Source organism: Equus przewalskii, chromosome 6 (genome assembly GCF_037783145.1).
Source record: "Equus przewalskii isolate Varuska chromosome 6, EquPr2, whole genome shotgun sequence".
Classification (NCBI taxonomy): Eukaryota; Metazoa; Chordata; class Mammalia; order Perissodactyla; family Equidae; genus Equus; species Equus przewalskii.
The window spans coordinates 69370841-69393740 of NC_091836.1; the positions used below are offsets into that span (position 1 = coordinate 69370841).

Sequence of the window (22900 nt, forward strand, 5' to 3'; positions counted from 1 at the left end):
CTCAAGCAAACTCAAATATAAATGAATTCAAGGTAGGCAACTCTTCCAAGATTAACGGAAAGTTAGACAGGGAGTAGAGATACAAATGAACAAAACAAATACCTCCTGAGTTCCTGCTGCTCAATCCTCAATTCTATAGAATGGAACCAGTCCTTCAATGGTATTAATGTTTACTTGGTGAGGTAATCTCATCCTGAGTCTTAACAACACATAAGCACAAGGCAAATGTTTCCTGCATGAGTAAACACATAAAGACACTCAAATTCTGGAGTATGTGTCATTAAGGATAAAAAGTTGAGTCACTTTATATATTTTAAAACAAATCCTTACAGACGAGGGAAATTCCTGTCCTTTTACACTGCAATCACATGACTTCATTATTCATTAGTCCTAAATGCAATTTAGGCTGCACACATAGCAAACATTGTCTGCCAACTGAGTAATAAACCAGAACTACTTGTTTTTCACAGAAAGAGGAAATTTTGTAAATGTATAAATGTTAACCCTAAGTGAACAGGGAGACTGGGGTGGGATAAAGGGGAGGGATAAATGAGGCACTATTTAATTTTTTTTGATCTATTCAATTTCTGAAATGTACTTTTAACACTATAAATAAAAAAAATTTTTTCACTGTCAATTTAAAAGATTCATCAGCCTTTGTCTAGCTTTTCTCTTCAATTATTGCCCATGGCAGGAAAAAAAAAGACTGTCCTAAAAAGGTCTTGATTTCAAGTTCAAAGCCAGTATAACTTAGAATGATGATCCTTGATTTCAAATCAAAAGACTAAAGGAATTCTTAAAATTCATTAATTATTATCAGTGAGGCTTAAGTGTTGCTATTGTACATAGCTGCAAATCTACCCATACACATCTTTGTGGTAAATTCTCTTTTTTAAAATCAATGGACTAGGACTCTTTGTAAATTTAGAATATAAGCTCCAAAAGGGAGAGATCTTTGAATATTTCATTCACTGATGTCTCCCAAGGATCTAGAAGAGTACTTGGCACAGAGCAGGCATTCATTACATACTTGCTGAACACTGCTCAAGATGGTCCAGAAACTTAACATGTCAGTATACACAACGAGCTGCAGGTCCTCAAGGAACATCAAGAGGAGGTCTGGGTTCATCTTGAAATCATCACTGACTTAGCCCTCACACACAGTGTTGCCCAAAACAACTGATACTACACACAAAAGCAAACTGACAATGCATAGGAACCTAAAATAAAACATTTTTCACAGGACTCATTAAGATTCTGAACTTTAAAGCTTGCCAAAGAGCTGGCAAAAAACAAAAATGTCACTGGCACAATCAAAATTTTCAACAAGCACAAATTTTTGCACTTTTTTTTAGACAATTCAATTCCGAAAGAGCCATGGAGCTTCAACAACAGCAACAAAAACTGTAAGGATTTCACTTAAACAGCAGTGCATTTACTACAAAATTTCATTTCCAGTATTATAAAGCAGGCCTGACATTTCTTTTATCAATTGACCTAACTACACCAAAAGAATACTGCTAAGCAATATATTTCTGAATATACCTAAAACTGCCAATTCTGTTGCTGTTTCCCACCACTAAAAGTACAATGTAAACATTTATGACACTGTTATTTTTAGTTTTCCCTATTAAAAGCCATCATGAGGCCGGCCCCGTGGCCGAATGGTTAAGTCCGCACACTTCACTTCAGCAGCCCAGGGTTTCACTGGCTCAGATCGCAGTTTCACGGCACTGCTCATCAGGCACGTTGAGGTGGCGCCCCACATGCCACAACTAGAAGGACACACAACTAAAATGTATAACTACGTACTGGGAGGATTTGGGGAGAAAAAGCAGAAAAAAAAACGAAATAGTAAATTGTTGGGGCCAGCCCCATGGCCGAGTGGTTAAGTTTGCACGTTCCACTTCAGCGGCCCAGGGTTTCACTGGTTCCGGATCCTGGGCGCGGACATGGCACCACTCATCAAGCCATGCTGAGGTGGCGTCCCACATGCCACAACTAGAAGGACCCACAACTAAATATATACAACTACGAACCAGGGGGATTTGGGGAGAAAAAGGAAAAACAAAATCTTTAAAAAAAAAAAAAAAAGCCATGATGAGCATTTAACTGTAAATTAGGCTATGTTTTAGCCCTTATTTATGGGTTACCCTCTCACCCCTTGTTTATCTGCTACTAACTAACGATGACCTTTAGCTTAGTCTCTATCTTCTCCGTTCTGGTCCTCAGTTCTCTTCTGTAGAATGAGGGACCTGAGTTAAAACAATAGTTCTTAACTGTTTTTTTGCAACCGTTTGAGAATCTGGTGAAAGCTACAGGTGACCTCTCCATAAAAATGCACATACACAAATAACAATTTTACAAACAACTATTTATAATAGCAAAAGTTTGGAAACAACCCAGATGTCCACCGATAGATGGTTACATAAATTATGCTGTATCTATTTGATGAAATTCCTTGCAACTGTAAGTAAAGAAACCTTCCATGTATGTGTATGAAAAGATTTTCATCATGTATTGTTACATGAAAAAAGCAAGTTACAGAACAGTGTACAACCTTTTGTATAAAAAGATCAAAAAATAAATATATTTGCATTTCCATGTAGGAGCACAAAGAAACTGTGGAAGAAGAAACAAGAATCTTTGGTGGAAGTGGGAAATAAGGAAAGGGGTAGGAGGAACCTTTTCATTGTATACTTTCTTATATTTTTGTTTGAATTAGTGAATGCCCTATTAAACTTTGAATAAAAAAATATATATATAACCTCAAGAGGTCCAGACAACCCACTGAAGCTAGAAGATAATTTCTAAACTCTGTTCAGTAATATTCTTCTATAATGCACTGATTTAATAAGCATGTAATTATACACCCTCAATGATCCAACAAGAACATTTAAGGAAAAATATTTTTCATTATGGTCCAAATATAAACATATAAAGCAATTGGTGGATACTCAGTTATTCTATAGATCCTAATTTGGAAACTCATTTTATATCATTTTCCTTGATCACTGATACACATTTTATGACGAATTTCTTCAAGGGAAGAAGTCTGCACAAATCATGAAGCCATACTCCCTCTCATGGTTCAAATTTCAGACCTGATATATCACAAGGGAGTCCAGGCTTTGGAAATAAAAATAGAAATTTCTATTCTATTTGACCACATAATCAATAGTACTAGTAAGGAGACCAGAAAAATAGGGTCTTATTTTTGGCCATAATCTCAGAATTTGAAGCAATTAAATAGCATATGAGATCATCACACAGCATCCAATAATTAGATGACATCTAGGGAGGCCTTCATCCCTGATTTGAGTAGGAATCAGAGGGAATTGGGTTTTCATCCTTAGGCAAGTTACTTAACCTCCTTGGGCCTCTTTTTCATCTGTAAAATGGAAATTAAAAAACCTATCTCATAAGAATGTTGTGAAGCTTAAAAGAATATAAATAATAAGGGACATAGAAAGACACAGAAATAAAAGTAAGGTATCCTAGGACGGTGGCAAGTGTCTGAGCGCTTGAACCAAAACAGACTGCATTCTGGAACCTGTAGTTTCTAGGGACTGGACTTTCATTCACAAGCAACGCCTCCTTTTCCCTACTGAAAATAACACATGGCAGAATTCCCAACACAAGAGGTGCAAATATCTGGCCTTTCCTGATTATGTGTCTTATGTGTCTTTAAAATCTCCTCCTAGGTAAGTGTCTCTTATCAAAGAGCTGTAGATCTTGTGTTGACTGGGTGTGTGTCAAAAAGAGTCCTAAGTTTATAACACAGTTTTGTTTTGTGTTTTAAGCAGGGCACTTTCTATGTCAAGCTCAGCACCAAAGAGCGGCAGGCTTCGGGGGGGGGGGGGGGGGGACAGGCAAAGAAGTTGAAGTCAACAGTCCTGCAACAGACTTTTAATTGCCCGAATGACAGAAGGAAACCTATGCTGCCATGGAGATAGAAGCAGCCCCTGTCAACCATTTCCATTCCAAATCTCCACTTCCAAAACTTTTAAATCCCACCCAGCTTTTTACCTCGAGTTCTACTGAAGCTTATTATTAGTATTATTATAAATACAAAATAGCCGTCATTTATTGCTTCCTCACTAGGTGCCAAGCTCTGTGCTAAACAGGCATTGCTCAAGATTTTGCGAACACTGGACATGGCAAGCTCATTCCCTCAACCCACTCTACTCTCAAGTCTGAAAGGCTCCCTTCACATCCTCGAATTCAACCTGTCCCCAAAACTCCGGACACTCCACACTAACCCACTCGGGCCCAGGAGCCACATCTCTCCAAGCCATTCGAACCCAAGCTCTTCCACAACACGAAATCAAGCACTTCTCTGGTCCTCCACGGCCCCTGCAAAGTTCAGTGCCCTCTTCCCACAGCCCGCTTCCAGCCTTGCCCTAAGTTGTTACAAGAACGCTACGGTTCCCTCCAAACTTCTGACTTACGCAAAGCGCCGGGGCCCCTCCCTGGCCCCCCCAATCCATCGCGCCCGGACTCCATCCCGAAGTTCACATGCAGAAGCGGACTCCGCACCTGGCAGAGCCCGCTTCGACCCCACGAGAACTCTCCGCCCCGCTCGAGTCGGGCCTGGGACCCTCCACCCCCTAAGCAGGCCGGGCCGGGCGCGCGGCCTCGCTCGGGACCCCAAAGGGAGGGGAAGCTCCACCTGGCTCGGCGGGCGCTGCGCGCGGCTCCGGCTCCGGCCTGGGCCCCGCGGCGGCCGCGCCCCCGTCCCGGCGCGGGCGGCAGCGCTCGGGCTGGCCGCGGCGGGCGCGCTCGCCCGGCACCTCCGCGTCGGCCTGGCCGTCGTCGCGGGCCCGACGGCGGGCCCAAGCCGGGCCGCGGGCGCGGCAGCGCTGGCAACCTGGGCCCGCGGCGTCGGCGGCGCGCTGGGCGCAGCCTCGGCACAGCGAGTGGCCGCACGGCAGGGCCGCCGCTTCCCCCGGGGTCTCCAGGCACCCGGCGCAGCCCGACTCCTCCGGCCGCGGCGGTGGCGGCGGCTGCAGCAACGGCGGCGGCAACACCAGCAGCGCGGGGCCAGAGGCCGGGCCCGGGGCCCCAGTCTTGGCAGCCGCCATCTCGTCACAGCGGCCCCGCCGGCCCCGCCGACTGAGAGCCGCCGCTGCCGCCGCAGAAGAGGCCCGAGTACTCGGACCTGCTGCCGCCATCTTGTTTCCCGTTTGAGGGGAGAGTCCGTTGCGAGGGAGAAGAGTAGAGGGCGGGGCAGTGCGCGGCGGGCATCTCTATCTACATATTCATGAGGGGGCGGGGCTCCAGGGAGCCGGAGGAGGCTCTCCCAGGACCTGGTTGGTGGGAGGTGAGACTCATTAATATTTATTAGCTACCCTTTATATATCCGGTCTTCACCCTAGCCCTCCAGTCTATGCAATTTTCTCTTATTGAACCAAATGAAATTGAGAACTGAGGGGATTTGTTTGGAAATTCTGAGCGATATTTAAACTTTGTGAATCACTCTTATTTGTCCTCCAGTACGCTGATAACTGAAGCTGAAGTGAGTGGGGAGTATGCAAATTATCCAGAGCCCTGCCTCAGCGCTTCATTGGATGCGAGGGTAGCTGTTGTGACTGAGACCAGGCCTACTGTGACCAGCAACTAACTGCCAAAAATAACAGCTTCTTGTCATCCTCGTGTCCATATGCTCCCTCTCCGCATCCCTTCCTGGAACTCCCTCCCTTGGCTGGCAAAACCATACTTTCCTGCTTTTTCCCAACCCCTCAGCTCTTTCTCAGACTCCTTCCTTGAGCCCTCCCCCTTGTTTTGGGCTTAAATGTGGGTGTTCCTTTAGGCTCAGGCCTCAGTCCTCTTCTCTTCTTACTCTCTCCGTGAGCCCCGCCCCCCGCCCCCGCCTCTCACTTCTTCCAGCTGAAACTCCCACGTTGATATCTACAGTCCAGACTTCCTGAGTGCAGCCCTGATGGAAACATCATCTTGGATGTCTGCATCACTCATGTACAGCACTAAAGTCACTGTCTTCCACCCTCCTTTCAAAACAGCTCTTCTTTTTTCTCTCATTCTATTAAAGGTACTATCCTCCCAGTTCCTCAAGCTCGAAATCTGGTAATCTTTACTTCTCCTTCCTCTCCCACATCTGTCAGTTTCTTAGTCCTGTCAAGTCTCTCACCAAACGTCTGTTTTCCCAGCTATCCTCTCTTCTTCATCCCACTCCCACTGCCCAATTCAGGTCTCGTCTCTCACCTAGATTATTCAGTAGCTTCTACAGATGGTCTCCCTGCCCAGTCTCTCTTCCTCCAATCCATCCTCCACAGCTCTTAGAGTTGCTTCCTAAAAGACAGCTCTGACTGTGTCATTCCTGTTTAGACGAGTCACTGGGTGAGGTACCTAGACTTTGATGCCAGACCCTTTCTGGATGCAGAGGGTGAAGTCTATCTATGGTCCTCTGATAGAAAGATAGTTCTACAAAAAGAATTCTCCCACCTTTTGCTTTTTTGCACTAAGGTAGATTTGGAGCAGGAAAGCATTAAGTAAATGGCATTTCCTGTTGGGAATCTTTATAGGAAAACACAAGTTTTGTAAGGAGAACAAAATTTTAAAAAGCGACATAATGTAATGGAACACATGGGTTTCCATGAGATTGCCCAGAAACAGTGCCTGAGCTGGTGGTAAACAAATCCAAGGTGGAGTGATTGGTGGAAGTCAGCAGAAAAAAGAAGTGGATTCCCAAGATGAGAACCAGATGGCTAAAGGACAGTCAAGAACTGAGGAAGGGTCAATGAGTAATTGAAATAAGGGTTTGTGTACACAGAGGCCCACACAGTCAGAATCCTGCCAAACGCAGAAGTATGGCTTGGACTGGACTGTCCTTTATCCCGGGGTCCTCCTCATTTCCCTCCCGACTTAAGGTGCTTGAGGACACTATGCCCAGATTCTGACAAGGGAGGCCTGTGGTCCAGAGATCAAGCCAACTACCACTAGAAACAGGCTGCTCACTCTTGACAGTCTGGGCTCTTAATCTGAAACCTATTTGCTGTTGGAGGAGCTGAACCACGGAAGTGTAGCATGCTTTCTTGGATACAAATAAAGACGGGAAATTTCCTTTTGCAGAAGGAAAAAGCAAAAGGTCTGAGTAGGCCTGGACCAAAAGCTGGGATATCTGAGATTGTTCCTGGCCCTTTCCCCCCGCCTTCATTAACTCATTGTGTGATTTCAAAGAGGTCTTTGTTGGCCTGTGTTGGCCTCAACCTCCTCATCTTTAAAATGAGGGTGTTGGAATTCAGCAGTATTCAGCCTGGGATGTACCTCACACACACCCTGAAGTCCCACCTCAGATCTACTGAACCCCAAAACTGCAGGTGGGACGCCAGCATGTATATTTTTTAATGCCATAGGAATTCTAATGTCTACACCTAGATAAGACCACTACAACAGATAAATGCGAAGGAATCTTCTAGCGCTAACATTCCACAAGTCTTATTCCCAATTTCCAGTCTCTTCTCTTCTCTATGCTGTTGCCAAAGTAATCTTACCAAAGCAGTGGCAGTGACAGAAGGCAAGGCAAATCTAAGAAATCTGTGGGAAAATGAGGGAGATGAGGATAATTCTAAAGTTTCAAGCTTAGGGCGCTGAAATTATGATCACAATTGACAACTGACAAAAACAGAATAACTAGAAAGCAAAACCAGTCTGGAAGATGAGGGCATGGTGGATATTTTGTTTAGTTTAGATTACCATCAGCATCCAAACCTCCTTCCTGCTTGTGGGAATGCCCCCATTCTAAGCAGTATTACTGAGACTGGGGAGCTGAAGCAGGGAGATACTCTGCTCCGTTCCCCCAGCATGACATATGACCCGGGCTCGGCCACCTGGCCACTCCTTTCTGATCTTTGAATCTTCAGAGAATGACACAAAGGCATATTGACAAGTTTCAACAGAGACAATGGATGTCCACCTGTACTGGGTCCCTGATGGGGGTTGGGGGTGAGGGATGGTGTCCCTACCATAGTGAGGGTGGACATGCCCTGACATGTGCCTCATGTTCTTGAGGTACAAAGATGGTTGTGATGCCTGCTGCCTTGCCTTCCTAGGTTACAACCCATTTTCCATATCCGACTCTCCAGCTTTCCTTGTCAACTCTCTGTATCCTTTCAGTAAATTCTTCTTTTTCTTAAATTACTCACAGTGTCTGTTGTTTGCATCAAAGTATTCTGACTGAGACATTGACTTGCTGAGTTTTGTTTTTCTTTAGGAAAATTAGCCCTGAGCTAACTGCTGCCAATCCTCCTCTTTTTGCTGAGGAAGACTGGCCCTGAGCTAACATCCGTGCCCATCTCCCTCTGTTTTATATGTGGGACGCCTGCCACAGCATGGCTTGCCAAGCGGTGCCATGTCTGCACCCGAACTGGCGAACCCCCGGCCATCAAAGCGGAACGTGCACACTTTACTGCTGTGCCACCGGGCCGCTCCTTCGTTGCTGTTTTTGAAATGTCACCTGAAAATGGTTGTCAAGGGTGCTTTGTAAGTTATAAAATGACCCAAGGAGCTTGGTCCAACAATCTAGAGTAGAAGGGGCCTGAGTTGTATGTGTTGCTTTTTTTCTAAGCCCCCACCTGTACCACAGACCACCAAGGGAGGAGGTACTCACAGAGTCACTTTAATGCAGCCATCAAGGGTGCCAACTGGAACAGATAGCAGTGCGGCCACACCTACCACTGCTTCCTCTCCAGCAGCTTTGGCTCTGCCACTGCTGCCATACTTTCTGAGGACTGCGTTGCTGCCAAAATTCCCTGCCATCCTTCTCATAGTGTGCCCACCTAAATAGCTCTCCACAGTTCCGTACCACCACTATCCCTTCAGTATTCACCCACATCACTGCAAACCTTTCTTCTTCCCTCCAGCTGGAGGCTCCAGCTTCTCCCTGCGGGACTGAAAGACTCAGATGTGCAGCAAGGCCATTCAGCCTAGTTCCAGGTGGTGACAGGCTGTTTCTTCCTGCAGGCCCAAGAACCTCTTCTTGCCAGCCCAGGCGCTGAGTCCATCCTGAGACCTCACACATTTAGGAACGAGAAGGATCTCTTCCTCAGACCACCCCAGTGCCACCTCTCCTTTATCCTCCTCGTCTCTCTGGGTGGCATCTTCTTCCTGTACTCTTGGTTGAGCCAGATTTCCCCTTGAGATTTGGCCCCTTCCCTTTTGCTTTAAAGATTCTTGCTACATTCTTACTATCACTCTTCTTCAGTTCCTTCCCTTTTGCTTCAGAGGAAGAAGTAGTTCTTTTTGCAAAGGTAAACCCTCTACCTGTCATCTTTCCAGCCTCCTCCAGAATCTTTCCACTCTACAAATACAGATGAAACTTGGTCCCTGCCCCCCTCAAGTTCACGGCCTAACATAGAGGCACAAGTATAAATAATTATAACATAAAAAACGAATTATAATAAAATTAAAAGCTCTATAGCTGAGACACATACAGAGTGCTGTGGAAGCAGAGAGCAAAGATGGGGGGTTGGGAAAGGTTTCACAGAGGAGGGGACATTTGAGCTCTGTTTTGAAGGATGAAGAGGAGTTCACCAGGTCGACAGAGGTGAACGCATTCCAGGCAGAGGGAAAACAAGAGCAGAGGCACACAGGTGTATAGGTTCAGGGTCTGTGTGGGACAGATAAGGAATTCGATGTGGCTAGAACATTGGGCTGGACATTAGGCTGGAAAATTGGAAAGAAAAAGAACTAGAATTTATGGAGTAACTACCATATGCTAGGCACATGCTAAGCAATAATGTATGTATCTCATTTAAGCTTAAATTAACCCTGTGAAGTTAGTATACTGTTATCTCCATTTTGCAAAGGAATAAACTCATGATATTTGTGGACCATTGAAAGATTTAATAGTTGGACCAAAGGAGTGTTACTTATGGATTTACAGTTTATAAGGGTAACTCTCGATCCTATAATTATCAGTAAGGAATAAAAATAACCTAAGCAGACTTCATCCCACCCCTATGGAGGTGAGATATCATTGGAGAAAGTATAGTGCAGCTAACATTCGTTTGTTCAACAAATAGCTGTTGAGCACCTACAGTGTGGCAGGATAATATGGGTGCTGAGAATTCAGCAGCAAAAAGGGAGGCAAGATATGGACGCTGAGCTGGTTTTGGTGGGGCTAACTTTAGGTACAGTATTTGGCACATTCCAGATGCTGTGGAGTGAATGAATGTTATCCCCTTAGTTATGCCTTTAATGTTTAGCAAGATTCAAAGTACAGTGCATTGTCAGAAAGAAAAAATTTTGTTTAACAAGCATACTGGTGGAGAAAAACAGTTCTTTAATTTTTTTTAAATTTCCCTTTAGGTATCCATAAATTCGCCTAGAATCAGCAACTGGTCTCATTCTTTCTTTCTCTGCACCTCTCTCCCATCCCTCACTCTTTCTTCCTCTCTTCCCCAGCCTCAGAGCCCCTATTCTTCTTCCGCTAGGCTCTGGCCCAAGATTCCAAGCAACCAATTCCCTCTCTGATTTAGCTGTTCTTTTCTTTGAGGGAATAGAGGTGGCTTTAAGAAGTCCTTTAGGTTCGACATATAGAGAATAAGGAAGTAAATGGGCAAATGGCCCTCCCCCACCCCGCTTTGGAGTGAAACACCTAAAAGACAACCCTTTCTCTGCTCCCGTCGACCGTCGTTGACACTGTAAATCACCTGTCTTATTCTAGCAGAGTCTGTCTCTTTTCCTCATCTCACCAAAGAAATTCTTCTTCTATCGTCACTTTGTCTGGGCCAAGTGACCCAGAAAGAGGGACTCATGGCCCTATTCCAGGAAAAGATTGAGAAGGAGAGAAAACCCCCATTTCGTCATAAATAAATAGTTACACTGTTACACAGTGCTCAGAACGGAGCACTGTGATGAGAGCAGAAGGAAAAGTCAGGGGGAACTACAATGACAGCCTCCGAAAGATTGACTTCCCCTGGTTTGGAAAGAAACAGATAAGAGACGGATTTGGCCTTGGCTGTCTGGGGAGAACAAAGAGCATGATCTCTCAAGTTCTTTCATCCTGAAGGAGGATAGGATTCTATAACAAAGAGCCACAGACCAGTGAGAAACCTGATTGGTTCTCTCCTAGAATGGTCGTTGTCCCACAGTTCTTTGTTTACTAGGCTCTGAGCTCTGCTTGTCTCCATCCCTGGGAAAAGCCTGAGGCCAAGTCTCCCGGGACTGTGATTTCGCCGAGCGACCACCAGGGGGCAAGCCGAGACTACTGAGCTCTCCCCACCTTCCTTTCCAGCCAGTTTCCATAGAGCCAAACTCAGAATGTCAGAGATGGAATCGGCTTCAGAAATCATCCAAGGCTTCTGACCAAACTTCTTCGTTTACAGGGAAGAAAACCCAGGTCTAAAGAAGAGAAGTAATTTGTCAAGGCCACATAGTGAGTTAATGGTAAAGCAGGAACGAGAAACCAAGCCTTCTGGCTGCTCCAGCCCTGTACGTGTTCCTCCACACCAAGCTTTTTCCTGTCTCATATTTAATTCTAGAATACACTGGCTTTTAATATACCTTCTCTATGAAAACAACTTGTCTCTCCAATTAGATTGTAAGTCCTTTGGACCAGGAACCGTGTTTTGACCAGCATTGTACATCTTTTCCTCTAGCACCTAGCACACGGCTCTGCAGGCAGCCTATGCTTGACACCAGATGGAGGATTTCAACAAATACTGTGAAACTGCTATGTGACAGGCCCAGCAATGGTTCCTGAGAATACAGAGATGAAAATGTACAGTCTCACCTTCAAGGAGCTCGCTATCTAGAGAGAAGGCAGATATGTCAGCAAACAACTATAATTCAGGAGATGAGTCCCAAGATCCTAAAAGAAGAATGTGAACTCATCAAAGAAGGGGAATGGGAATTCCAGAGAGAAGGAATAGTAGAATAAACCAACACACGGAGACATGAAGACATGGTGTGTTACATGAAAATGACTGGTTATGAGTTGCTGGAGCAAAGTATATATAAGAAGCTGGACTGAGGAGATAGTAGTAAATAAGACCAGAAAGGAAGTTTGAGGTCAGCTGTAAACTGGACGCCTGTCCATTCATTCATTCAACAGGCAGTAAGTACCCCCCTGTGCCATGCAGCACTGTTGTTGATAATGATGGTTGTGAGATGATAATAAAAGTGAGGGAAGTAATAATAATGGTGAAAATACTAATGTGGTTGAATTCTAAGGATTTGGAGTCTTGAGTTTAGGGTTCATTCCTCACATGAATCAGATAACCCAGATAAGTGTTCTATCCTCCATTTATTTAAAAAAAAATATTCACTAAGCCTCTACTATGTACTAGGCACTGTTCTAGGAGCTAGGAATATAGTGGTGATCAGGAATTAAGGCCCAGGCTGTCATGGAGCTTTCATGCTCATGGAGGAGGCAGATAATAATACACAAGTGAAGAAATACATTTTAGATAATAAGTGACACAAAGGAAATAAAACAAGCCAATATGATAGAAAATGACTGGGACATCATTAGATAAGTTGGACCAGGGAAACCTCACTGAGCAAGCGACATTTGAGCTGAATAAAGTGTCAGCCAGGGGAAAAGCTGAGGGAAGATCATTCCAAGCAGGAGAAACTTCAAGAGCAAAACCTTGCAGTGGGACCAGGCAGCTTGGTGTACCCAGGGCCAGTGTGTGAGGGCACAGTGGGTACAGAAAGAAAGCTCTGAAGTCAGAGAGTAGGCAGAGGCCAGGTCAGGAAGGGATTTACAAAATGTGGTAAAGGGTTTGGATTTTGTTCTAAGCACAATGAAAAGGTTTTAAGCAAGGAAGTGACATTACCTGATTTACATTTTTAAAAGATGACTCTGGTGCCTCTTCATTCCTACCATCCTGGTTTCCTGATACCTCCTCCGTCAGGATTTCTGTATGCGGGTGGTCCTGGGAAGCGAGGGCCCACCAAAGGAGAAAAAAGACCTGGGAATATTCACATAGCCACATAAGAACCATAGAAATAAATGCAGGTGAGCCTCACTTTAAGAAGATCCATTCACTCGTTTACTCATGTATGTATTGAGCACACACAATGTACCAGGCACTATTCGGGTATGTTAAGGATTCATTCATCAATTCTACAAACATTTATTTAGGCCAACTATATGCACACTATCTGGAGATCCAAAGGAGCATGTCCTAAAATAATAGTAGGTTTTTGTTCTTTGAAAGATTGGCTCTGAGCTAATATCCGGTGCCAATCTTTTTCTTTCTTTCTTTCTCCCCAATGCCCCCCAGTACATAGCTGGATATTCTAGTTGTAGGTCCTTCTAGTTCTACTATGTGGGACACCACCTCAGCATGGCTTGATGGGCGATGCTAGGTCCGTGCCCAGGATCCGAACCAGCAAAACCCAGGGCTGCAGAAGCAGAGTGCATGAACTTAACCACTCAGCCACAGGGCCGGCTCCTAATAGTGGGTTTTAAATACCTATTTGTTACGTGGATAAGTAATTCTGACCTGGCTGAAGGGTGGGAATAGAGTGGGGATTATTAACTTTACAAATAAATTAACTTTGACAGCTTCTCAAATAAGAATTTCCTCTTCATCTGTCTAGATTGGACCCAGCTTTAAAGAGTCAGTTTGTTCCCCCCTTTCAGGACATTATCTAGTAAAAGCAGTGCATGGCAACTATAGTTAATAATACTATATTGCATATCTGAAAGTTGCTAAGAGAGTAGATCTTAAAAGTTCTCATCACAAGAAAGAAAAATTCTGTAAGTATATGTGGTGATAGATGTTAGCTAGACTTACTGTGGAGATCACAGGATATACGAATATTGAATTCTTATGTTGTACATTTGAAACTAATATAATGTTTACGTCAATTATACCTCTATTTAAAAAAAAGGTAAAGGCAGTTTACTAAAACTGGCTTGTAAGGGCTCAGGAGTGCTCAGTGTTAAGTTTTCGAGAATTTTGCAAGCTGGTTGTTAAGCACAATCATTGCTAAACATTAAATTATATAAATTGACAATGAAATAACTTATGTTTAAAACACTCAAACTCACCACCTCCTAATTATTTTACTCCATTTTACTATCAGTGTTCTTGGAATTATTTACATCTGTTGGATCTGTATGGTGGAAACACCACATCAACTCCACAGTTGATGATGTCACATTGGTAGCTTGAAATTGGCCATGGTGGGAGTATTTACACCATGGAAAGTGGCAACTGCCGTAAACCAGGGCTTTTTTCCCCTGGCGAGCTGATAGTTAAACATTTACCAGCACAGCACTGGTGTAGAGTTTCTATCATGTAGTCCTCTTATATTAACTCGCTTACGGTGAATCTGCTTTTAGACTCTTACTTACAGAATTAACCAGACTGGATTAAGAAGTCTTTCCTTGACACTGATCTCTATGATCCTCATCCTTATGCTAATTTTACATCATCAAGCAGCCTGCAGCCCAGGAGGAGGCCTTTTAGCCAAAACAACATGTCACAAGAGGATTATTTGAAGGAACAAGGATATTATTCAACAAACTTTTATTTAGCAGTTACTGTGTACAGAACTGTGTGCTGAAGGCTAGGGAAGATATTCGATAGACAGTAGTCCATGTTCTCAAGGCACTCACTTTAAGGGAGGTGACACAAAACCTTTGCTAATACCATGTGGTAAGTGCTATAATGGAGATACAGAAGCACGGAGGAGAGAAAAGCTAACTCAGAGGCCATGAAAGAGACTTCAGCTAGGACCTGAACTAGAAGCATCAATGTCTGTCTTGTTCTCCACTGCATCCCTGGCACCTAGTGCAGTGCCTGACACAGGGTTGTCAGTAACTATTGGATGAATGAAGGAGGTAGCAATTACCTTGACCCTGGAAAAATAAGCTTGTCAGACAGATTAGAGTGAGAAGAGGGAGGACATTAGAAGAAACCATCTGTGCAGGGGCATGGGGGACGAAAGAGCTCAGCACATTTGAGGAAAGGGAAAGTTTAATGTGGCATGAGGGGTCCAGGGGCCAGAACTGGCAAGGATGAGAGTAGGGAAGAGGGGCTGTCTGCCTCGAACCTCTGTGGAGCTCTCAAAAGACAAAAGGAGTTGGCTTATTCTGTCTAGCCCTGTGGGCAGAGCTAGGAGCAATGCGGGGAGTCACAGAGAATCAGATTTCAGTTAGAGAACTTTCTAACAGAGCTGTCCAGCTGTGCAATGGGCTGCCATGGAAGGCAGTGAGCAAGTTCCCTAAGAGGGAAAAAAGCAGGTGCCAGACAAACTTGGTGCAATAAATTGTTATGGGTAGATACCTTTTTTTTTCCTGTCTAGATTTTGGAAGAATTTATCAGCTCTCCTTTCTGAAAGGATAATAGATAATATATGGACAAGCATCTGCAACAGCAATTCTAGAGAAGACACAGAAACTGTCCTCAAGTGCTTGTTTCTTATTCATTAAAGATGAAGGCCATAGGCTGCTGAAGGCTCTCCCATGAAAGAACAATCTTTTCAAATCACTGAGGTCTCCACTCAGTCATGAAGCAATTATTTATTCGGTATCTTTCTGTGACAGGAACTTTGCTAAGTGCTGGAAATGTAGATATAAATGAAAAAAGACCCCTGCCCTCACAGTGCAGGGTAGAAATGCAAATAAATATTTACCCTCCAAAATGCAAATAAATATTTACACGCCAACAGCTACAATACAAAGTGCTACCAAAACTTCGCTTTGCTTGGGCAACTCAGGAAAGACCTCAGAAGGGAAGTGACCCAGAGCTGACTTTTAAAAAGTAAAAAGGAATTCACTAGATGAAGGAGGAGAAAGATAGTCCGGCAGAAGGAAAATATATACAAAGATAAGGAGGTGTGAAAATGCACGGTCAGTTTGGGGAGGCGAGTGGTTGGTGAAAATCAGGGTAGATGCAATGGTAAGGAGGAGGCGAAATGTGCATCGTCTTGAACCCAATGCCAACAAGTTTGGATTTTAATCTGTAAGTGATAGGAAGCTAATAATGAGGGTTTTTTCCTGTTATTTACTTATTTAATAAACTTCTTATTTGGGAAGGATTTTAGATTGACAGAAAAGTTGCAAAGATAGTACAGAATTCTTATCTAAGAACGATATGTCTTTCACCCTGTTTCCCCCAATGTTAACATCTTACAGAGCCATGGCACGTTTGTCAAGACTGAAAAACCAATATTGTTACCTTACTATTAACTAAAGTGTAGACTTTATTCACCAATTTTTCCACTAATGTCCTTTTACTGCCCAAGAATCCAATCCAGGATACCACATTGCATTTAATGTTATTTATTTTTTTACTTCCGTTAGTGGGTTTTAAGTAGGAAAGTGATATGATCTGATTTGTCAGTAGAAATGATCAATATAATTCTTACGGCAAATGTGAGGAAAATAGATTGGAGGGGCCCAGACCAGGGATGGGAGACTCGTTAAGAGGCTGTTGGGAAAGTCCGGTAAGGGCTGATGATGGCCTGAACTCTGAGGACAACAAGAATAGAGAAGAGGGTTGAGACCTTTATTGGTCTCATGGTAGAGACCTTGCCTGAAATAGAATGGACAGGATGCAGGGGAAGCCAATCTCTTTAAAAAAAAATTATTCTAGGGGCCAGCCCCGGGGCCGACTGGTTAAGTTCACGTGCTTCCCTGCGGCAGCCCAGGGTTTCACCGGTTCGAATCTTGGGCGCGGACATGGCACCGCTCATCAGGCCATGCTGAGGCGGCGTCCCACATGCCACAACTAGAAGGACCCACAACTAAGAATATACAACTATGTACCGGGGGGCTTTGGAGAGAAGAAGGAAACAAATAAAATCTTTTAAAAAAATTATTTTATTGAGATCATATGGACTTGTAACACTGTGTAAATTTCAGGTGTACATTACTATATTTCAGTTTCTGTATAGACTGCATCTTGTTTACTACCAATAGTCTCTTTTTTATCCATCAGCATAGATATGTGCCTCTTTACCCCTTTCAACTTCCCCCGACCCCTTTTCCCCCTGGTAACCACCAATCTGTTCTCTTTATCTGTGTGTTTGTTTGTTTGTTTATCTTCCACATATGAGTGAAATTTTACAGTATTTGTCTTTCTCTATCTGACTTAATTCACTTAGCATAACACCCTCAGGGTCCATCCATGTTGTTGAAAATGGCACGACTTTGTCCTTTTTATGGCTGAGTCATATTCCATTGTGTGTGTGTGTGTATATATATATATATATATATATCACATCTTCTTTATTCATTCATCTGTTGATGGGCACTTGGGTTGCTTCCATGTCTTAGCTATCGTGAATAATGCTGTGATGAACATAGTGGTGCATATATTGTTTTGAATTATTGATTTCATGTTCTTTGGATAAATACTCAGTGCTGGTATCACTGGATCATATGGCATTTTTATTTTTAATCTTTTGAGAAACTCCATACTGCTTTCCATAGTGGCTGCACCAGTTTGCATTCCCACCAGCAGTGTATGAGGGTTCCCTTTGCTCTGCATCCTCTCCAATGCTTGTTACTTCTTGTCTTGTTAATTATAGCCATTCTGACGAGTGTGAGGTGATATCTCCTTGTAGTTTTGATTTTGGTTTCCCTAATAATTAGTGATGCTGCGCATCTTTTCATGTGCCTGTGGGCCATCTGTATTTCTTCTTTGGAAAAATGGCTGTTCAGATCCTCTGCCCATTTTTTGATCAGGTTATTCACTTTTTTATTGTTGAATTGTATGAGTTCTGTATATATTTGGGAAATTAACTAGGGAACGCCAATCTTAATCTACCTCTTACACCTGAAACATGAATTTATGTGTATAGCAGACTTTCAACAAAAATGGAGAAGGGAAAAGATCTCTCCCAGATCCTTGGGATGAGATTATTTCTGCAGTTAAGCACTAAATTTAATTCTGAGCTCTCTAAAAGCCAAGGCAAAAAGGGAAGCATGATGATTTACGTGGTTCTCATTATCTGTTAAAGTACGCTCAGGGGAGAGGAAGAAACTGGCCAGATCAGAGTGGGAGAAGTTAAGCACGAAGGGCACCTGAAACAGATCACATTTGTCCCTGATTCTGAGAGCCCTAGGGAAGCACTGTTTCTGGGATCACGGGTTCCTCCTGGTGCTCTCTGTTCTGGAGAGGGTGGACTGGCAGCACAGCAGAATGGGGAGCCCAGCCTTAGCCCAGGAAAGTGTCTTTACAGACAGCCAGTCAGAAGTGTTTCAACCTGGAAATGTGATTCCCTACCGGAGTGGGATGTGGCTCAGCATGCCATCTCATCTCTCACTCCTCCCAGTGTTCTTCCCTCCAATACTCACCAGAGTTTCCAGCAGCTCTGCAAGCGAAGCTGGGCAGGAAGTTGAGTTCCAAAGCAGACGTGGATGTTCTTACCCAAAATGTCCCAGCAAGCTAGGTACAGAGTCAGGACAAAGATCCTGCTCTTTGATTTCAGAGTCTGGATGTTTGTCTGAACAGAGCTGGTTGTTCTCTCTTTAGGTCCTGTTAACTCATGTGCTCCTTCAACAAAAGGTACAGTGCACCAACCGTGCACCGAGGGTGGGGAGCTGCAGGGCCCTGCCCTCAGGTAGCTCGCCTTCTGGTGGGAAAGAAAACACTTTCTTTTTGTCTGGTGGAAGACAAGCAGCTGTGACTGAAGAGAACTGAACATGGCCAACACTCTCAGAGAGGTGCAGGCCTTACCTGCAGAGGCAAAGGAGAGACTGTGTCCTGCTTGGGGAGGGGGAGGAGGGAAGGAAGGACCAAGGACCCAGCTGGTCTGGATTTCAACCTGGCCATGGCACATAGGTCCGGAGAACTGGTAAGGGCATTCTCGGCACCTGGAATTACGACCGTCTTTCTGAGATTTGCATGTTTTGACGTTCATTATCTCATTTCACGTTCGCAACAATTGTGGGAAGATATGAAAAATATTAAAAGACACTAAAGATATTAAGATGCCCGTCCTGGAGATGGGGAAACACTCTGAGGTGGAGCGGCCAAGACCACCAACAGAATTAAGAACGGCACGTGTCCTGATTCCATCCCGAGGCCAAGATCTGCGCGCGCACCGCCGAGCTCCTTAGCCTGAGCGCCTCTCGGTTCCGCAGCCGGTTGCCCCTCTCCGACCCCGATATCTCATCCTTCCCCACCCGAAAGTTCCACCTGAAGCCTAACTGGGTTCCATCCTCCTGCAGTCTGGGCGTCGCGGGGAGTCAGGGGTTAAAGACCGTGGCCCGGGGGGGCCCCTTCCCCCTCCCCAGCCCCCTCGTCTCCTCTCGGCGCCGCGCCTGGAGCGTCCGTCCCAGAGCCGACACGAGAGAGGAGGGGGAAAAGTGGGCCTGGTTCTCGGGTGGCCAATCCACCAAGCCGGTGGTGCCATAGAGGAGGCGCCAGCGCGAGGCCAGCGTCAGGCCGGGGCTGCCTGCTTCCCGCGGCAAAGTACAAATGCGCCCGAGCGCGGCGCCTGGCGCCCTTGGCGTGCACAGCCGGCCCGCGCGCAGCCAGCCCCCGCGGCCGCCGCGCAGTCGCCGCCGCCGGTACCGCCGCCCAGCCGGGCCCCAGGACCCCGCGGCCCGACCCCGAGCCCACTGAGCAGGGGGCGCCGGCCGCTCCTAGCCCGCGCGCCCGGAACAGGCGGCTGGTTCTGCGCGCCTCGCCCGGCGCTGCGCGCTCTGCAGACCCCTGTCCTCTCCCGTCTTTCTTCTCCTCCCCTCTCTCACTTTCTCCTTTGCTTTTATTGCTTTTCCCTCTTGCTGTACCTTCCTCCATCTCTCCCTCTCCTTCCTTTCTCCTTTTTCTCTTTCCACCTTCCTCTTATTCCCACCTTGGACATCCCTTTCTGTCCTCACCACCTTCTTCTCGACCCCTCTCTGACTCTCCACTGTAGCGGCAGCCCTCCCTGGGTGTGTGGATTGCTTTGTGGCCCCTGCGCCTCAGTGTCCCCCTCATCTCACTTTCTCCCCACTCCCCTCCCGGCTCAGCGCCTGGCGGCCTGGCCCTGGGGGAAAGAAGGATGGTTCCCGAGGTAAGGGTCCTCTCCTCCTTGCTGGGACTCGCGCTGCTCTGGTTCCCCTTGGACTCCCACGCTCGAGCCCGTAAGTAGAGGGGTGGGAGGCACTGGGTGGGCAGAAGAGGGATGCGAGTCCCCAGGATGTGTGGGAAAGTGTCAGGACTTGGGACCCCAAATTGTTCTGACAGCCATCCAGGCAGCACCTGCGCCAGGAACGTGGAGACTCCCCTGCGGACCAGTTTGGGCTGATAAGTCTGGGAGATGGGGAACTTGGCAAGACTCAGAGCCAAGGGGCTGCTGCGTGGACCTGAGGATGGGGGACTGAGGGCAGTGGGAGAGGGCAGGGCACTGTGCTTTTCCGGGGAGGGGGGTGCTTTTTCCTAGTAGAGAGTCCGGTATGTGTGGCTGCAACGGTGTGAAGGAGACAAAAAGTCTATTGCATTTAAACAGAGCCTGGAAAGAAAGAAGATCTGACTAGAATAACCTTCCCATTCCTTCATCTCTTGATCCTCAGGACACTCCATGAGATGGGTGTTATCATTTGCATTTTACAGATGAGAAAACTTAAGCCGAGAGAAGAAACTTGCTCGAATTTACAGAGTTTGTAAGCCATCCAGAGCCAGAACTCTCCAATTCCAAAGCCCATGCTTTTTTCCCTGCCCCACGGCATCTGGAAGGAACCCTGATTTGGAGCTGTGAGACTCTGGGAGGCAGCGGGGCACAGTGAGAGAGACCAGGGTCTTCACCATCCCAGATCTGTTGAATACCAACCAGTGGGAGGCAGGCATGGAGGACATCTTTCTGAGCCTCAGTTTCTTGATCTATAAAATGGGAGTAAAAATCCCTGGACTGTTGTGAGGATTAAATTAGAGAAAATATGTAAAGCAACTAGCTGGTACATGGTAGGGTTGTTAAAAAAAAAATCAGTTCCCTAATTCATGCTTTTCCACTTAGACACAGTGTGACCCCAAACAGTTTATACAATCTCTCTGAACCCCCGTTTCCTCACTGCCCCACAATAGGCTGGTGGACCACCTCCCGTCCCCTGCCAGTCTCTTAGAATGCTATGAGTTTGGAGAACAAAACCAAAGATTCTCATAATGAGGAGGAAGGAGCTTAGTTCAAACCCCAAAATACCTGATAAAGAAATTGAGGCCGATGAGGGGCAGTGATTTGCTCCCGGTTTCACAGGGCAGAGTCTGGGATGAAGACCCCAGTTTCCCAGCTGTCAGCCTCGTGCTCTTACCTTCCACAGCTCAGCTCCTCCATCTCTGCCTTTATTTTGCATGTGACTGTCTGAAGCCGGCAGTGCTGGATTTTGTTTCATTCTTGTCTCTGCTCCTCCGGACAGGCTGCGTGTCTGGTTGTCTTGGGCTGCCAGCAGCATGAGACTCATAGAAGTCCTTAGCAGCAAGTAATAGAAAGAACTCAGTGTTGGGTTCAAGTCCTGACTCTGCCCCTTAGTAGCTGTGCAACTTTTCATAAATCACAACTTCTCTGAAAGTTTCTTCATGTGTCCAAGACACATAATCACCTGGAACTCAAAGGGTTCTTGGAAGGATGAAAGGAGGTGACTGTTCAAGTGCCCAGCACAATGCCTACTACTCAGTGAATGCTCCTCCCCCTCCTTGAGCCCTGGAGGTTTCCTCCTAACACCTACCTGCCGTTTCTTAAAAGAAACTTAGCACAGGATGCCCTCCATGCCTGCCTCCTTTCCACTTGGCACATCATTCTTAGCCCCCAGGGGTTTTCTCCAGATGTGTTGCCCTTGATGCGTCTTAGAAAGACGTTCTAGAATCTCAGATCTTTATGCAGGATTGCTCATGTCCTACCCACCCCTCCTGTGTACAGCCTTGCTGAGGTCACATTGCTTCCAGTAAACTCTCCCTGGCCGCCTGATCCACTCTGATCTCCCCCCTTCTGTGCCTCCACTGGCCTTCGGGCCCGTACCTCTCCCTGGGTGCTACCAGTGTTCCGTCTCCCCTACAACCTGGAGCCTAGCTCCAGACACGCAAGAAAAAAACTTGGAGCAGACTTGTTGCATTAAGGCGAAGTGGCCTGGTAGGCAGAGGGGTTGTCAGAGCTGGGAGAACCTTTGATAATCATCTGCTTCTGCCCCTCAATTTACCAATTCTTATAATTAACCTGAAGTCCAGAAAGGGGGAGTGACTTGCCCAAAGTCACACTGCAAATTTATTAAAGAACAGAGACTTGGATCCTAGTCCTTGATTTGTCACTTATTGGTTGTGAGAACTGGGACAAATCACTTCCTTTCTCTGAGCCTCATTTTGTCTAGTGCTAACAATCTATAAGTCTAGATTTGTAGATCTGGATTTGCCAGGGTCCTATTTGAAGATTTCTTATGAAGGTCCTTATCTTAGTTTAAGTAAGATCTCAGGCCTCTTGTGGGTGAGACATCTCCTGGTGACAGCTTAGGTGCTTTTAGAAGTGGTGCCACAGATGGAAATTCTCAAGTCTGCATGGCATCAGGCTCCTGAGGTGGCCCAGTCCTGCCCACTGCCAAGGGGCTGTGAGCTCGTGTGGCAGCCTGCTCCTCGGTTAAAGTGCAAGGCTGTTCAAACAAAGGTGATTCTATCCTCAGCTGTATTTCCAGCCACAGACTGAGCCCTGATCCCAGCCCAGACTGAGTCTCAACTCCAGCCATAGATTGAGCTCTGATCCTCAAACCCTGACTGTATATTGAACCCCAACTCTACCCCAGGGCTAGAACCTTTAGCCAGGCCGGATCCTTGACCTGCTCACTGACCAGGACTGATCACAGCCCCAGGCTGAGCCGCATACATGTGTGATGCTGGTCACTTTGGGCACCCCCACCACTCTATGGAGCAACAACCTGCTCAGTGTCTTGACTCCCTCTCCAGTGCTCTTTCCCCTATGTCAGCTCCTCTCCTTTTTGCTCTTCCCTTAC

The 22900-nt window shown here is 45.8% G+C and overlaps 2 protein-coding genes across 7 annotated transcripts in view; one reads left to right on the top strand and one right to left on the bottom strand.

The window, feature by feature from the left end:
• RNF169 (ring finger protein 169) overlaps positions 1-5208 on the bottom strand; it is an 83334-nt gene extending 78126 nt beyond the window's left edge. The window contains exon 1 of the mRNA XM_070624168.1: positions 4673-5208. Coding sequence (XP_070480269.1) covers positions 4673-5174 — 502 coding nt within the window. The 5' untranslated portion in view covers positions 5175-5208. The remainder of the gene's footprint in view (positions 1-4672) is intronic.
• A 176-nt stretch (positions 5209-5384) lies between these two features.
• The window catches only part of CHRDL2 (chordin like 2), a 43904-nt gene continuing 26388 nt past the window's right edge, over positions 5385-22900 (top strand). For 2 of the 6 annotated variants that reach the window (XM_070624172.1, XM_070624173.1), the window contains exon 1: positions 5385-5518. Coding sequence is in view for 4 of the 6 variants with exons in the window: in XM_008526140.2 (XP_008524362.1) it covers positions 19975-20056 (82 nt within the window). In the remaining 2 variants the exon portion in view is untranslated. Of the gene's footprint in view, positions 5519-19260; positions 20057-22900 lie in introns of those variants that run through there. The other 4 variants (XM_070624169.1, XM_070624170.1, XM_008526140.2 and 1 more) reach the window with 3 other exon arrangements.